Here is a 17,876-nt window from a genome sequence, read left to right as displayed (position 1 = left end):
AGTCTGAGGCCCTGTAGAGTCACTGCCATCTGGTCACTGTCTTGTCTGTAGGTGTGTGGGTTAACTGGATCCACCATGGTTGCCAATGTGGCACAGGGCTCCTATATCTTGAATGTCACAAGCTCATAGGACAGGGAGACATAGCATAAAGTTCCACCAGGTGAAACTACACAATATCTCCTCCCTTACACCTCTGAGGCCACCTTTTAGTTGTTCATTCTCCCTCATATGGGCATTTGCTGGCCATTAAAAGAAGTGGACTAGAGGACCATCCAGGTATGTTCTTATAGCTGGGCTCAGAGCGCTGAAAAATAGGCTTTCTGGCAACTAACATTGAATGGCATGTGCCTCTGAAAGCTGGAGATTGCATATAAACATAGGCTGCTGCCACACTGCAGAATCAATGCACTTTGACACCGTTATTGATTTATTTATTTTAATAAACAGACCAACATATATGTACATTTAAAAGGAAATTAAATATATGACAATATTCATAAACATTTTAACACTACATTAATTCCACCATTAAGCACTAATGCTACAGATGATTACCTTAAGCTCCTCATATGGTTTTTATCTACTTTCCTTATAGTATCTGCTTCCATCTGTCATACTGAATTCTTTTGTCACTTCTCCCCTAACCCATTCAAATATTTAAAAACATCAGTTTTCAACCAAGTTTGCATTTCTTGTTATTTTCTACCGTCTGTTGCATTCTTTCTCTTATTAATGTTATCTCTTAATTCCGTCTTTGGAACTAATTCTTTGACTTCAGTTAAGGTTTTGTAAATCTGGCCAGATCTTATTCCAGTAACTTCGGACTGGATGCACTTTGACTTTGTTTTAACTGTCATGGCTCTGTCCTATGGAGTCTTGGGATTTTTAGTTTGTGGTGGCACCAGAGCTCTCTAACATAGCATTTAGTTTTGGCAGTTAAAGTGGGGACTTCCTCTGAGGCTGAGAGAGTGTGACTTGCCCAAAGTCACTCGGTGAATTTTCTTGGCCAGGTGGGGCTATAGTCCAATGCTCAAACCGCACCAAAGTCAGTTCCCTTGAAGTCAATAATTTTTTGGGGAAAATTGCGTTGTTGCATTGTGCAGTTGTCAGGATGATGATGATAATAATATAATAATATTTATTTCTTATCTGCCTCTCCTCATGGACCAAGGTGGGGGACAACAACAATTAACAAACAACATCCGTTAAAATACATCAGTTAAAATGAATTTGAAAGGACAAATGAAATGTACACATATTAAAACAAGCTATAAGTATTACCATATGAAGCGTATTCAGAAACCATGATCTCAGCTCCTACATCTGCTCATGTCCCCTGCTTTTGGAAGACAATGAGAAATGCATTGTCTTTTCTGCTATGATGGAGTTAATAGGTTACACCGTCCCGTTACAAAACTGAAATGTGAAATGTGTTAGCCGAGATACTCATGATTATTATCCACATGTTACTGCGTGCTGTGTCAAAGTTTATTTTATGTTTAAACATTAATTCTGGAGGCTACTTGAATCCTTTTACTTTGGGAGGAAATCACGGTGTTAGCAGAAAGGGAAAGAAAGCAAATTGGAAAGCAGGAAGACTCCGACAATGACGGATGTTGGGGAAATAATCAAAGCGCTAAATAATTTTGGCCGATTCCAGCGTTGTTTGGTGGCCCTGATCACCCTGACTTTTCTTAGCAATGCTTTCCATACGTTTGGCCAGTTATTCATGGTTGCTGAAGAACCTCATTACTGTCGCACAACTTGGTTCAATGCCGTTGGCTGGAATCTGACTGAAGGGGACCGGTTGAACTTGACCATCCCAAGAAAGTCTGATGGAACCCTAGAAGAATGTTTCATGTACACTCCGGTGGAATGGGATCTTGATGCTATTGTAGAATATGGTCTTAATGCTACTGAGTTGTGCCAGGAGGGATGGGCATACCCTTCGAAGAGAGAGCCTTCATTGGTCACACAGGTTTGGTGGTTTTCTTTTCTTCCTGAATGGATACAAGCTTCTCTGACAATGGCTGCATCTACTTTTAACCATTGCTCACTTCAAGTTTATTGATAAAGTGCAACTTTGGCAGAACCTAGAAAGTGCAATAAGAGCTTGATACCCCTGTTTTGTTTAAAAGCAAGCTTACAGTCCTCATGATTGCAGAACAACCTGGAACTGTGTTTCTTTAAATCCATAGAGAAGCCTTCCAAAACTTAGATATCTGTTAGACTGCATCTGCACTGCAGAAATAATCCAGTTTGATTATTTCTGCCATACCTCCATGCTATGGAATTCTGGAATTTGTAGTTTGTTGTGTATTGTGTTTGCTTTACAGCACCTCTTATAATTGGGTCTCATTTTTCAAAATTACAATCTCTTTTACAGCTTCATATTTTCTATATATCACTTTGCCTTTCTATATATTTTTTACAGTATCAATATGAAATAAAACTCTAAACCTAATTCTAAGATTCCTTCTCTATTTCCCCCATTTCTTGTGGATGACATATTTGTTGTTGCTGTCCACCTTCAAGTCATTTCCAACTTATGGTGACCCTAAGGCAAGCCTATCACCAGGTTTTCTTGGCAAGTGTCTTCTGAGGGGTGTGCCATTGCCTTCCTTGTGGATTCCTCATCTTGATAAGATGAGAACAACCCCCGGGGTGTTTGGCATAGGATGGGGTGTGGGAATATATGGGTGCTAGCAGAAAGATTAGATTACTGCTTTAGGATGACATATTTTCAAGAGGAAATGCACACTTTTAAATGCAGCTGAGAAAGTGGGATGACAGAGGAGTTATCAGGGCTGTCCCTTCCAAATTGAGATAATTAGGAGAACGGCCTTCTTCAGCCCTCTATGAATAAACTGGCTTTCTTTTCCTTCACTCAGTTTGATCTCGTATGTGACAGGAAAGATCTGAACAGCATCTCACAATCCATTTTCATGTTGGGCCTTCTCATCGGAGCCCTTGTGTTTGGTCCATTAAGTGACCGGTAAGAGAGAAAATTGCACACTTGATGGATGATGGGTGAACAATAGTTGGTTGGAAGGAATCCAGAATTAAGCTGGGAAAGCATTGCCTTAAAAATAATGTACTCTTTTTGAAACACAGCTTTCAGAACCCCACATTGGTTCAGTGATTCTGGGAGTTGTAGCCTCAAAAGTTAACCTTTTTCAAGCTCTACCATTAGGACCTCTAAATGCTGCCCCAGAGCCCCGCCAGATCAAAGCTCCCCAAAGCCTCCAGATTCCCAATTTTTATTTATTTTTTTCAGACTGATTTTGGAACATCTTTTAAAGCCTGAAAGCTGGCTGAAAGCCATGAGAACTGCCTTGAAAATGCAGTGGTTTGCTTAATCCTCCCAAGCCTCACCCAGAAAAATGCAGAAGGTGGGGAAAGGACTGAAAATTGGATATTCTAGTGGGCATAACATGGCCTTTGCTCCCTGCAGAGTTGTTCTCTGCAATAGGGGATTAGAGATGTAAGAGAGGGTATGGCTGGCAAACATTGGAAAGCCAGGTGTCTATGGATGTGTCCATCATCCTCTATAAAAAGTCCAAGGCAAATTTTCAGCTGCCTAGGAAAGTCTCCAAGTGCCGTCAAAGGCTTTCATGGCCGGCATCCATAGTTTTTTGTGGGTTTTTCGGGCTATGTGGCCATGTTCTAGAAGATCATTCTCTGAAGATGCCAGCCACAGATGCTGGCAAAATGTCAGGAAGAAAATCTTCTAGAACATGGCACATAGCCCGAAAAACCCACAAAAAACTCTCCAAGTGCCATTTATTCAGGACTCTTGCCTTCAAAGAGAAATGCCACAATAATCGTTACGATAAATTACATTAATTTATTGTTAATGTTACAATACACGTTAACAAAAGATGTCTAAATGAATTTCCCTTTCCTCTCAGGTTTGGCCGGCGACCAATTACTTTGTTGTCACTGCTCCTTGAAGGCATAACCGGGGTTGCTGTCGCTTTCGTTCCAAATTTTTCCCTCTATATCGCGGTCCGATTTCTGGTGGGCGCTGCTCTTTCTGGAGTCTTAATATGTTCCCTGGTTTTAGGTAGGACCACCATCCAAGCACATGGGAAATGGTGGAAAAGCAAGAGGCTGTACAAAGTGTAAAAGAGTCTGCCTTTTGAATGCCCGCTTTATCAAAAGCTGGTAGTTATGTAACTTTTAGTGATGTGGTAATTTTCCATACATTAGGCCCGGACTTTTTGTCCAGCTAAGAGCCAGTTTACACATAACTGTGTTACGTAAATTGGTGCGGATTTTCACACCTCCGAATCGATGTTTGATTGTTTTCACTTCTGCATGATTTCCTAACAGTTCACATGTATGTATATTCCACTGGCCATATGCAGCGCCACTGCAAATTAAAAATGACGGGCAGGAAAGAAATATCTATAAATTATTTGTGCCCACATGTACCTGGCCGCCGCACATTATTTCTTGGGTGGGCTGTCAATCAAAGGGGAAGTTTAAATAATAGGATGGGGTTATGTAATATTCTATATTCCTGGGGACAAACCCCAAACGTTTTATTACATGAACCTAGTGAGCTAACACTAATTCTTCAGTGACAGAACTCATCCAAAAATTTAGGTAGGGTCAGAAGGGGACTGTATTTCATCACAACTGCACCATCTATATTTCTCAGACGAAGTAATCTTATGCAGTTAATTTCAGTCTTTCAGCACCTTATCACAAAACCTTTCACACGCCATCACACATTTTTTTGTTTGTCAATCACAATTTCAGACAGGGATCTTCAAACCATTTTTGCAACATAACAGGGCATTTTTCTTGAAAACGGGACAAAATTGACATTTATATTAAAATGACAAGATGATCTGGAAACATGAAAAAAAACGGTACTGTCCCATTTAAAACAGTAGGTATGGTCAGCCTAATCTTACAGTATGATCCATGGCATATGACCAGTGGCATATCCATGCATATGATACTGAAATTGCTCGCTGCCTGCCCAGTCATAACTTGGAGTGTGTTGGAAAAAAGCAAATGTTTATTTCTCAGGCAAACAGGTATGTCAGGAAGTTTAATGAGGGCAAAAAAAGAGTGAATACCTGGTGAAGCAGAAGAGGGGAAAATGCTGCTGGAGAGCTGCAGCTCTTCCAATGTGAGGAAGCCATATTTTGCACATTTCCTCACTAGCCACACCTTTAAGTATTTAAAATGTCCATTGCCTTTGACAGTGGGTTCAAGAAAATGACAATGGAATACAGTCAGTCCTCCGTATCCATGGATTTTTTATCCATAGATTTACTCATCCATGGCTTGAAAATATTTTTAAAATATGTTCATTCCAAAAAGCAAACCTTAATTTTGCCATTTTATATATCGGATGCCCTTTTACTATGCCATTATATATAATGGAAATTGAGCACCCATAGATTTTGGTATCCCTGGGGGTTCCCAGAATCTAGGCCCAGAAGATACTGGGGCTTACTGTACTTGTTTTGAACGGTCAGCTGGAGTCTGAAAAAAAAATATTTTTGTAATATGCCAAGAATAGGCAAAACCCTAGAGAGGTCACGGCATGAATCTGCAGGATCTGAGCAGAGCACTGGAGGACAGGGGGTCTTGGAGACGTTTCATCCACAGAGTTGCCATGAGTTGGGACCAACTCAAGGACAGTTAACAGACTACAATTGTGCACCTAAGACCACAGAAATCTGTTAGAAGTGACACCTGCCTGCCCTTCCTTCTTCCAAAATGTGTTGCTATGTGGAGGCATGCGATTCGGTTGTTCACACATTAAAAAATGTGCATCCTTGCAGATACTGTAGTAAAAATTGTAATTTCATTTTGTTTGTTGTTTCAGGGTTCCCTCCCCCTTCCCAATAGTGTGAATACATTCGAATCTCATATGGCCAGATCACATTCTTTGTGTGTGTTGTGTGCTTTCAAGTCATTTCCAACTTATGGTGATCCTAAGGTGAACCTATCATGGGGTTTTCTTGGCAAGATTTGTTCAGAGAAGGTTTGCCATTGCCTTCCTCTCAGGCTGAGAGCATGTGATTTGCCATGGTCACAAAGTGGGTTTCATGGGATTTTGTCTCTTTTTTTTAATGGGATTTAGGATTTTGGTCTAAAGGACTATATTTCTGTGTGCCTTCATCTCCAACTTATGGAGACACTGTGGTGAACTTATCACAGGGTTTTCTTGGCAAGAGTTTTTGAGAGGAGAGTTTGTGTTTGCCTGCCTTTGAGGTGAAATAGTATGATTTGCCCAAGATCACCCACTGAGTTTCCATATCTGAGTGGGGATTCAAACCCTGGTCTCCAGAGCCCTAGCCAATATTTTAACCACTGCATCATGGTGGCTTTCCTAAAGGTCTATATTGTGATAAAAGTCAAGCTCAAAACTAGCTTTTCTCTTGTATGTGTGAAGGTGCTGATGTGATTGCTTGTATTTCTAAGCTCAAATGTAACTTTCCTTTTATGATTCCTAGGTGCTGAATGGGTTGGGATAGCTTATTGTCCACATGTGATGATCATCAGCCACGTAGGCTTTGCAATAGGGCAGATGATACTGGCTGGCTTAGCTTATGCCATTCGTGACTGGAAGGTGCTGCAGATTACAGGCTCTGCCCCTGTCTTTGCTCTCTTTTTTTACCTATGGTGAGTAACACATCAGAGCAGAAGTTCTCAAACTTTCATCCTCCACATGTTTGGGACTTGAGTTTCCTCACCACTGGCCAAGCTGGTTAGGGTGTCTGGTATCTACCCAGAGACTGTTATGAAGCTCTGTGATAGAGGATGAATCCTGTGGACTTGTGCATGCATGGTTGAGAAGGAGTGTGAGAAGTGCAACAATGCTTAGCATTGAAGAGTCAAGTCAGAGCGGGCAGTAGAAATAGTTTTGAAATTTTCTTTAAAAACAGCACATCTTACCAAATTTTCATTTTAACCACATGAAATGCATTTAGGCGGTGCATATTATATTATATAATCCCCCTTCAGAGAGGATTTATCATTGTTCTGCTCTGAGGCTGAGTGAATGCAACTTGCCCAAGGGCACCCAGGAGGTTTCCATGGGCAAGATGGGATTTAAACTCTGCGGTTCAAATTCAGTAATGCAATTATGGGAATTATGATTATGGCTAATATTAGAACAAAAACATTTCTGATGATTCTGTACAGTGTGGTATGGGAGGAGGTCAATGCGAGGCTCTCAAACTTTCATCTTCCACATGTTTGGGACTTGAGTTCCCAGCATCCCCTACTATTGGCCAAGCTGGCTAGGTGATACCATAAATTACTGCACTGGGTGACACCACCCCTAGTAATGCAAGATTAGAACCCTGGTCTCCAGAGTCATACTCCAACTCTCAAACCACTACACCACACTGGCTCTTAGAATCAATACAACAGGCAAAAATGAAACAGATAAATGCCCCAGTGCTCATACATACCAGATGCATAAGCCTAGACCACCTTGCAAAACAAGATCTGAGACCATAATATCTGTGCAGACAAAAATGAAAGGCCCCATTCCCACTCGCCAATTTGCCCTGGATGGAACTGCGCAGATCCGGGTCGCCCCTCCCGAATCTCTCCAGAAGCAAGTGCCCACTATCTTTTACCTTAATAGGGGTAATTTAGCCCTCCAAAGTTTACATTTGCCATACCAGTTTGAAATGAAGGCTCCTTTTCTGTCAATCATATTCACTTCCGCTTTCATCAAAGGTGACATTTCCTACAGCCATTGGCCAATGGAATGGGTGCTTTTCCCCTCCTTTAAAAACAAAAACAAAACTGAGAGGAAGTGGGCTGCCTTACATGTCCTGTGAATTCCCATGGCTACCATGCTTTCAACAAACCTCAGATACAGCTGTCTAAATATGGCTGAAAATAATCATATAGGATTATTATACAGCAGCCATATCCTTGCTGTTCTGGCCTGTGGCACTGAGTTTCTGGCATACAAAGCGCAGCTGTAATCTAAGCAGGTTAACTCAGATGTAACCGTTTAGGCAGAGACCCCCTCCCCCCCCCCAAAAAAAATAAAAATCTGGACATAGCTCTCCCTCGTCCTTGTCAGGCATCTCTGGAGAAACAGAAGACTCTGTATCAACAAAGGAACGGACAGCAGAGACATGTTTAGACTTTCTTTTCAATGTGTAATATAAGGAATAAGGAACCATGGAAGAAGACGACCCAGAGAGGTTATGTTTTCTGGAATGCTTTAACCACTTCTGGCCATCAGAGGGTTCATGAGCATCAGAGGGCTGCATTTTACTAGCCTTATGAACATTTTGTGTCATTCCTTGCCATACTTAAATTGCCCACCCTTTTTGATTGATGGAGTCATAACTTCTGCCCTCAATCCACTGGGTCAGGTAGCTTGCCTGGAAGTCAGAGAACTTCCAAGGAAGCTCCTGATCATTAATATCCAGGGGAGGAAGGGAAGCGGGAGCATCCATCACATTCATGCATTCGAAGTTGCACCAGATGCAAAGGTGGGACTGGCCCTTCCTCTTAGAGTGGTAAGGTTGATTGACACTGAAGCATGAGGAAGGAGTCAGACACAGCATGAAGGATGTCTTCTCATACTGCAGGGAAACTATACAACTTGGTTGCTTAAGGGATAGTTTATTCCTCTGGTGGGTTCCAAGCCTTGAAGTGCCAACCCAAATGAAATTGTATTTAGTAACAGGGCTACTAAATACAGTGGGTCCTTGTTATCCGCTGGGGTTTGGTTCCAGGACGCCCATGTTTAACAAACTCCATGGATGCTCAAGTCCCATTAATAACAATAACAACAACAATAATATAGTGATTTATTTATAGCCCGCCTAACCACTAAGAATCCAGGCGGGTTACAACAGTAAAATTGTATTAAATATTCTGTCAAATTTAAAAACCTCCAGAGGTGTGTGTGTGTTGGGTGTAGCAAAAGCATTCACATATTATATCAATTTGCCAAACTGAAAGGGAAACATTTGTAACATTCGCATTGTAGCATTTGAATATTACACAATAAAATAAAATAAAATAAAAAGCCTCTTGCAAAGTGAGGTGCCATGCTGGCAGGAAGGAAATGAAAGGGAAATGTGGCACAAGCACACACATTCTATCTATATATATCACCCTGTAGCAAAAAGCATTTGCATGGTCTGTCAAAAATAAAAATTAAAAAATAAAAAGAGAGAGAAAAAGCTGGCTGCGAGAGGGAAGGCATGTTCCGTTCTCAGCCCTCCCTCTGACCTAATTCCCTCCCCTGAACTTGACCCTTTTTCCGGCTCCATCCTCCTCCTCATTCTGCTTTGTCATCCCAATTCTTCACTTGGCACCCTTTCTCCGGCTCCATCCTTCTCCTCCTCCTGCTCAGTCACCCTGATTCTTCACTTGGCACCCTTTCTCCTCTTTCTCCATCCTCCTCCTCCTCCTGCTCTGTCACCTTGATTCTTCACTTGACATCCTTTCTCCAGCTCCATCCTTCTCCTCCTCCTGCATCGTCACACCGATTCTGCCCTTGGCACACTTTCTCCGGCTCCATCCTCCTCCTCCTCTTGCTCCATCACCCCGATTCTTCCCTTGGCACCCTTTTTCTGGCTCCATCCTCCCTCCTCCTCCTGCTCCGTCACCCCAATTCTTCACTTGGCACCCTTTCTCCTGTTCCATCCTCCTCCTCCTCCTCCTGCTCTGTCACCCCGATTCTTCACTTGGCACCCTTTCTCCAGCCCCATCCTTCTCCTTCTCCTGCTCTGTCACCCCGATTCTGCCCTTGGCACCCTTTCACTGGCTCCATCCTCCTTCTCCTACTCCATCACTCCGATTCTGTTCTGCCCTCTGCCCTCCCTCTGACCTAAATCCCTCTCTTGAACTTGACCTGATCATGACTGAGGCGAAGTTCATATTTGCCAGACCCAGTTTTTCTCAAAAGATACAGGTTAAACTCCGCTTTCAAAAGTCCTGCGCCAAGGAGCTTTTGCCCCTGAATGGGTGTGAAAGCCTCGATTTTGCTTGTGGAAGGATCAGGGCCAATATGAACTTCCCATGGTTAATCCAGTTTCTGAACGGGGGTAATAGGTAGTCTGAATGGCCCCAAACATCCAGGAGGATACAACACTGAAGTTGTCTGAATGTCTGCAAATGTTTCAGGGTCCTTCCTGAGTCTCCCAGGTGGATGGTGACCAAAGGGAAGGTGGAGGAAGCCAAAAAGCTCCTCCTGAAGGCAGCTGCAGTGAACAAGCGAAGCATCCCACCAGAAATGTTAGATCAGGTGAGACAGGCTGCGATCTGCAACTCCAAATTCTCCATCAAACCTTAAAAAATCAAATAACCAATGTGCTAAAAACAATTGTAAGTCTTCCTCTGTTGGTTTTATAGTATTGTTTTTCTCGTGATTTCACTCTATTATTATATGCTAATAGCATATAGACAATTTTAATTTATTAGCTGTTGAATGAAATAATTGAATGAAAAAATCAGTTGTAAAAAATGCTGGGAATGTTTCTGGGATGTGAAACAGTTTTAATGTGCTCCCACATACAGATGTCAGTATCTTTTTGTTTTATGTGTGTATCTTTAGTGAAGTTTTTGGCATGAATTGTCAGTGCTTGAATTATTATTATTATTATTATTATTATTTTAAAAATGCTGCTAAAATAGTAGGCTGATCCTTGCAGCTGGAGGCTGGAACTGTATGATACTTGGAGTCTGGGTTTTTGGGGGGGACAGGTTTGAGTAGACCTAAACTTTTCCAGGTATTCTAATACCAGAGATCAGCACAAAGTCATCTATTCTCCTCCCAATGTTGTTTGACTGTGACTCTTGACATCCTTCACCATTCCTTTGTTAGCTAGGACTTATGGGACTTGTAGTTCAACAACATTTGGAAATAGAATTCATAGACATAACTGTGTTAGTCTGGAATATCTGAATGCAAAGGAATCTTGTAGCACCCTTGAGACTAACTGTGTAAAAGAAGTTGTCAATAACCTTTCGTAGACTTGGTCTACTTTCTTGGATGCATTTGGAGGGCCACACATCCTCCACCTGATTGAAATAGTCCAGATTCTGGTCCCATCCACATATAGTTTGCAAACTTCATAAATATGGCCTGACTTATACCAGTTTGCACCTGCCTCTGCGCCTTACTTTGCCTGCTTACTTTGCATCTGCACTGCAGAATTAATGCAGATTGACAATGATTTAACTTCCATGGCCCAAGGCTATGGAATTCTGGGACTAATAGTTATGTGAGATATTTAGTCTTCTCTGTCAGAGAGCTCTGGTGCCACAACAAGCTACAATACCCAGGATTCCATAGGATGGTGCCATGAAAGTTAAAGCTGTGTCCAACTGCATTAATTCTGCAGTGTTGCTGCAGCGTGAGTGAGAGTTGACTCTTGCTCTGCAATATGTGGATATCCAGTTTTGTCCTGGTGGAAAAGCAAGGAGAGGAGCTGCTTTAAGGAAACAGAAAAGGGAGTAAAGCAGATGATCTGGAAACAAAAATTTTGGGAGTTCTGACTCACCACTAGATGGCAAAATCCAACAGGGCTATATATATGTAATTATGAACAAAGCATATAGGCAATATCTGGCTCTCCAGTATACTAGATTGTTCCAAATTGAGACATTACAGTTGAAATTCACTTGCTTTCTCTCTCACTCTCTCTTTCCTTCATGCTTGTGTTTTCTCTTTCTAATTTTGTGGCAAAGTTGAACGCTGAAAGGACCATCAAGTCTGGAGGTATTCTAGAACTTGTCAAAAATTCCCACCTGAGGAAGGTGACTTTCCTTATGTTAACAATCTGGTAAGCTTGATCCGTCCTCTTACTCTTAACAGCAGTGGTAGAATAAAAGTTCTGGCCAGCGGAGATCTAAGTTTGGATTCCTAGTATCTCTAGTTAATGGGACCCTTCAGTTCAATGGTAGAATATCTAACATGTTGAAGTCTCCAGAAGTATCACTTAAGGCATTAGGAATGATTTCTGAAACTCTGGAGAACTGTTGCCAGTCACTGTACAGCAACCCTTCTCAAATGTAGGTTATCCAGATGTTGCTGGTCTAAATTGTCCATCATCTTTCACACATTCAGGGGAAGGCAATGGCAAACCTCCTCTGAACAAATCTTGCCAAGATGACCCCATGATAGGGTCACCTTAGGGTCACCATAATTTGGAAATGACTAGAAGGCACAACAACAACAAAGCAAGGTACAGATGAATCTCACTTAGCCACAGTTCCAAAACTCAAAACACCCCCACAATCAAAATTTTTTTCATGGGTGTCTGAAATAGTGGCACCTTTGCTTTCTGAGAGTTCAGGGTACATAACTTTTGTTCCATGCACAAAATTATTAAAAAATATGGTATAAAATTCCCTTCCAGCTATGTGTATAAGGTGTGAATAAAACATAAATCATAGAATCATACAGTTGGAAGAGCCCACAAGGGCCATCCAGTCCAACCCCATTCTGCCATGCAAGAACTCACAATCAAAACACCCCAACAGATGGCCATCCAGCCTCTGCTTAAAGACCTCCAAAGCAGGATGCTCCATCCCTCTCCAAGAGACTATGTTCCACTTTCAAACGGCTCTTACTGTCAAGAAGTTGCTCCTAATGTTAAATTGAAATCTCTTTTCCTGTAGCTTGCCATCCATTGTCCAGTGTTCTAGTCTCTGGAGCAGCAGAAAACAAACCTGCTCCATCCTCAGTATGACACCCTATAAAATACTTAAACAGGGCTATCATACCTTAACCGTCTCCCTAATCTCCCTAACTTTTTCCTCATAAGGCACGGTTTCCAGACCCTTCACCATTTTGGTTGTTCTCCTTCGGACACACTCCAATTTGTCAACATCCTTTTTGAATTGTGGTGCCCAGAGCTGGACCCAGTTCCAGGTGGGGTCTGACCAAAGCAGAATAGAGTGGCACTATTATTTCCCTTGATCTAAACACTATACCTCTATTGATGCAGCTTAAAATAGCATTGGCCTTTTTAACTGCCTCATCACACTGTTGATTCATGTTCAACTTGTGGTCTACTAGGACTCCTAGATCCCTTTCACATTTAGTCTTGTTCAGCCAGGTGTCCCCCATCCTATATCTATGCATTTCATTTTTTTATACTTAAGTGCAGTATTTTACATTTTTCCCTGTTGAAGTTCATTTTGTTAGCTTTGGCCCAGCTTTCTAGTCTATTCAGGTCATTTTGAATTTTGATTCTATCCTCTGGGATTTTAGATACTCATCCTAACTTGGTGTCATCTGTAGATTTGACAATCATGCCCTCTATTCCCTCATCCAAGTAATTGATAAAAATGTTGAATAGCACTGGGCCAAAGACTATTCAACATCTTTATCAATGACTTGGATGAAGGGATACAGGACATCCTTATCAAATGAATGTTGCATTTAGATTTTGGTCTCATCTCCAAGATATCTCATTGTGTACACATATACAAATACTGGTATTCCTAAAACTAAAAATATCTGAAATCCAAAACACCTCTGTCCCCAAGCATTTCAGATAAGGGAAGCTCAACCTGTAGAAGGAATATCTTATCCAAATCCTGCCAAGAGAGTTTTTATCTTTTAAAGACACATTTATTTCCTTGACAATTAGAACCCCCCTTCCCCAAATATCAGAGAATTAATTTGCAGACTAAAAGATGGGGAAAGGACTGTGTGGTATTCATTGGACATATATTACTCACTCTATATTTTTAATCTCCCCCCCCCCCCCCCCAAATTCTCCATCCTGTAGGTTTGCCAATGGTTTGACATACTACGGTTTAAGCCTGAATGTGGGCAGTTTTGGCTTGAATATCCACTTGACACAGCTGATATTTGGGGCTGTCGAAATAGCAGCTCATCTCTCTTGTCTCTTTGTGATGCAGTGGATGGGGAGAAAAAGATGCCAAGCTTTCTACTTGCTCCTGGGTGGAGTAGTTTGCCTTCTCATCACCACTGTTCCAAAAGGTAAGAATCAACTCAAGGAAATGCCTAAATAAGGAATGGTTTGTGCATAGCAGGACTTACCTTACCATGATCATGTATAATCATGTATCAGCAGTCTCCCTAAGACAAATGCGACTGCCTGACTTACCATGCTGGTCATGTTGCTGCTGGGGGAGTAAGGCGGCTCTCCCAGGTGATCTGGTGGTATCCTGGGGCCCCAAGCTATGGAGCTGGCCTTTAGGCTCCGCGCAGCAGCGGGCAGGACAGCGATGCTTCCAGATGCCAGCTCCCAGGTGCCCTGGGAGCGGAAGCACTGCCATTGGGCAGCTGGGCCTCTTATGTTACTGGGAGACTTCAACTCCCAGGCTCCTTAGGGGGCGGATGTGGCCCAGGATTGGCTGCTGCAAGGGCTTCAGCCCTGGGGATTGGCCGGGAGGCCGGAGGGGGGTGTTCCTCCCTGGCTTCCCAGCCTCTGATTTTTCCAGGTCAGCCTATTTAGGTTGCACGGTGCTGGTGCTTGGCACCATTTTGCCGGTTCCCCACCTTCCCTCCCTTCCTGTTGGGTTTGTGATTTGGTGTCACAACTTCTCTAGGGCGGTAGCATAGGTCTTGGATCTGGTGGGTGTGGTTTCCAGTGAAGCGGAGCACTGGATTGGGAGTCTCCCGGGAACCTGTGGGTGATGAGGGTCTTGCGATGTCGCTAATGCAGGGGCGACATCAATTCAGCATCCCCCGGTGACATGGGCCGAAGATATGCATATGCACATAACCGGCTCCCTGAGTGGCGTGCACACTCTAGGCCGGTTCCCCCTTTGTCATCCCAAAGCCTGGCTGTGACCAGACATTTCGGTTCATCGACCAACATGGGTTGGTGGATGACGGATCCAGACCTCATGCTTTCAGGCCAACCCTCTTTAATTGTTTGATGTATTCAATAAAGTTCTTGCCTTTTTATGCCAAATTAATTGCCCTGTGTGTTATTGCACATTCTCCCCTCAAGCAGCCATCCATTTCTACTCAGTGCTGGAGTGATTTGTGGAAGGGCTTTGCATGGTCACACATATATTTTGTGGGAGAGGACATGGCCACCATTGGTGGAGACTCAAGGCTGCATTCCCAAGCAGCTTCTTTGGTTGTTGACATCACCAACTGAAATCCCTTCTGGCTGGAGTGGTATGTTCCTTTGGTCTTTCTTTGGTCTGTGTGTCAGCCTCATTTGCCTCTCTAAGGAGTTTATCACACTGGGGCTATTTTCGGCATTAGAGATTAAAGTGCATTTAAAGCATCTAGCAAATAAAGTGAAAATAGCTAGTAATTGCACAGATGGTTATCACACGCAATTGCGCAAACAAAGCGATACCTGAAAAGCATTCTCACTGAAATCCGGAAAGCAAAAAGATGTGTGTTAATGCTTCTTTGTGACTACTTTAATGGCAGATTTTGTATGACATTGTGGGAAATCATTTCACCTAATTGCATGATTTTCCAGGATATTCAAAGGATACACTCCCGATCTCTTTCATGTGAGAAACTCCTAAGTTACATTTCTTCCTATCTCATAATGTTGTGCAGCTTGATTCCCTTGTAAAACTGGAAGTAACTGATGAAGAAAGTGCAAGTTGGATGGGCAACTTGGGGTGGGGACTTGCACACCTGGCTTATGGGCAAGAGGTTCTTTTACAAGAATTTGACTCTTTAATGAGGTTTGCTGTTGTTTCTGTGAAGAGATTGTGGATATTGTGTTCTCTTTCTTTTTCTTCTTCTAAGTCCCTCCACCCTCATTTCTCTGAGTTTTCTTTTCTTTAAACCAAAAATGTTGACTTTCACTTTAGACTTGCCTGTGATAAAAACAGTGCTGGCTGTCACTGGGAAGTTTAGCATTGCTGGTTCCTTCTCTACATCCTATGTGCATTCCACAGAGCTGCTCCCAACAGTTATCCGGTAAGGCAAATTCATTGAAAATTCACACACACACAGACACTCATGGCATTAAGTCTCAGAGGGTTCAGAAGAGGAAGAATTGTTCCTGTTATTGCTTTGAAAGGATTTATAACTATTAGGTTATCACAATTTTAAGATTAAAAATGACATTTTGCATTTCTGTTTCTTTTTGCAATTGCAAATAATTTCCCACGTTGTTTGCAATAGGCACCATTTCTAGGCTTCTCAGAGTATGGACTTGGTACAGTCTGGAACCCCAGTCCATGAACTGTAAGAATATGCTGACAGATCCAGCAATTGTAAGATAACATTGCTACAGCTCTATTTCATGTGCTGCTGTTTTCCCCTTCTTCCTTAGGCAGACTGGACTTGGAGTGTGCCAGATGATCTCCCGGATGGCTAGCATAATCTCACCCCTGATTCCTCTCTTGGAGAAATACCACACCTCCATCCCTGTGTCGATTTTTGGTAGCTCCTCAGTGGTGGCTGGACTTCTTTGCCTCCTTCTGCCCGAAACACATGGCAAGGACCTTCCAGATCATGTGGAGGATGCTATCGGCAACCAAAGGTGAGTTCTTTGTGCGGTTATAATGTGAACCTTGAACAACAACAACAACAACAACAACAATAATAATAATAATAATAATATTTATATACTGCCTTTCCAAAGGATCAAGGTGGTTTAAAAAAGTATGTAAACAAATACATAACTCATAGAAGACTAAAATTTCATCCCCTTATCCCTTACATTAACAAAGATACCAACTTCAGCTACAGTTTAAAATAATTAAACATTTAAAATAATGAGATTAAAATAAAGAAATTTAACATTTAAAATGGGCAGGAGTGGGGGAGACTTTGGGGAAGAAGAAAGGGTGATCTGCATCAGTGAGCGGGAGGATTAATCCGGGAAGGCCTGCCAGAAAAGAGCCGTCTTAACAGCATTCTTAGAGGCATCAAGTGTGGTAATATGATGGATCTCCTCTGGCAGGCCATATCATAATTTAGGAGTGGCAGCTGAAAAGGTCCTCTGGGTAAATCCCCTCACATCTTCCCCCCTATAATCTAAGGGAGGTGGGTCCATAGGAGGATGAGTCCTAGACTTGCTAATGACAATGAGACTAGAGCCATTGCAATGCTTTTCATGTAGGAATGCCTTTAGGTGGAAAATTATATTTTTGGTCTAAAGCTGGCCATGGTTTCTGGGAGAATTTTTTTTCCTGGGAGCTGTTGTTCACAAAGTAAATTTTGCTTTAAAAACTGTCTGGAAATAGCTGCAGTATTCAGCCACTAAAAAGTGGACTTCACAACCTCCAGAGTTTTCTGTAATATAGAGTGATTCGTCTGTTTATACTTACTCAGCCTTGAGTCTGGCTTGCACATGTATGACCATCATTTGATGGCAGCAGCTAGAGTCAATGTCATGTGCAACTTCACATCAGCTGTCATAAAACTGATGCCATCAAGAGAACTTATGTTACACCGGAAGCCACTCCATACAGGATGCATTTCAAGAGGGGCCATTCCTGCATTTAGTTGCCTTTCATAAAGCAGGGTGGGCATGGTTTGTGCTTTGTGGATGGGGTTCAGACAGAGGTGGACTGGACATCTGCAAAGGATGCTGTAGTTGCAGACTCCTGCATTAAGGTGGGGATGAGCTAGATGGCCTCCATGGTTCCCTCTAATCTTTAGGCAAAATTATTTGGAGCAAAATATTGCATACAGAGAAATCTAATCCTCTCTTTTTAATCCTCTTTCTTCAGAGTTAGGCCCAGCAAGACAGATGACAATGGCTTGGGAAATGGACATTTAACACCAACGGACAGCAATGTCTTCAGTGAACCTGCAAAGATTACTCGCTTGTGAGCTGGCACCTTAAATTGCCACAATGTGCCATGAAAAAAGGACAACAGATACATTGGTGGACATTTTCTCACTGGGAGGGGGGGAAAGCCAATTTTCTTTTCTTTGAGTACTTTTGTTTTGA

At 42.3% G+C, this 17,876-nt stretch overlaps 1 protein-coding gene across 1 annotated transcript; it reads left to right on the top strand.

Moving 5' to 3' along the window:
* Nucleotides 1-1,606: 1,606 nt before the first annotated feature.
* Nucleotides 1,607-17,791, top strand: LOC149310086 (solute carrier family 22 member 13-like). The gene is made up of 10 exons (XM_089531462.1): nt 1,607-1,978; nt 2,892-2,995; nt 3,912-4,066; nt 6,483-6,651; nt 10,138-10,258; nt 11,704-11,798; nt 13,755-13,969; nt 15,781-15,889; nt 16,248-16,457; nt 17,659-17,791. Exons 1-10 carry the CDS (start codon nt 1,607-1,609, stop codon nt 17,753-17,755), a joined length of 1,647 nt encoding a protein of 548 aa, XP_089387588.1. The 3' UTR covers nt 17,756-17,791.
* The last annotated feature ends 85 nt before the right edge of the window (nt 17,792-17,876 follow it).

This window comes from Sceloporus occidentalis, unplaced genomic scaffold (assembly GCF_023333645.1).
Source record: "Sceloporus occidentalis isolate IW3139 unplaced genomic scaffold, rSceOcc1.0.p SCAF_7, whole genome shotgun sequence".
In the NCBI taxonomy this organism is placed as follows: domain Eukaryota; kingdom Metazoa; phylum Chordata; class Lepidosauria; order Squamata; family Phrynosomatidae; genus Sceloporus; species Sceloporus occidentalis.
This window is presented reverse-complemented; position numbering and strand designations above follow the sequence as displayed.

Excerpts from the sequence above, each read along its gene's own strand:
- LOC149310086 (XM_089531462.1), top strand. The coding sequence starts at position 1,607 with ATGACGGATGTTGGGGAAATAATCAAAGCGCTAAATAATTTTGGCCGA. Across the intron at positions 11,799-13,754 it reads TTCCTTATGTTAACAATCTG|GTTTGCCAATGGTTTGACAT; the intron begins GTAAGCTTGATC and ends TCCATCCTGTAG. Across the intron at positions 15,890-16,247 it reads CTGCTCCCAACAGTTATCCG|GCAGACTGGACTTGGAGTGT; the intron begins GTAAGGCAAATT and ends CTTCTTCCTTAG.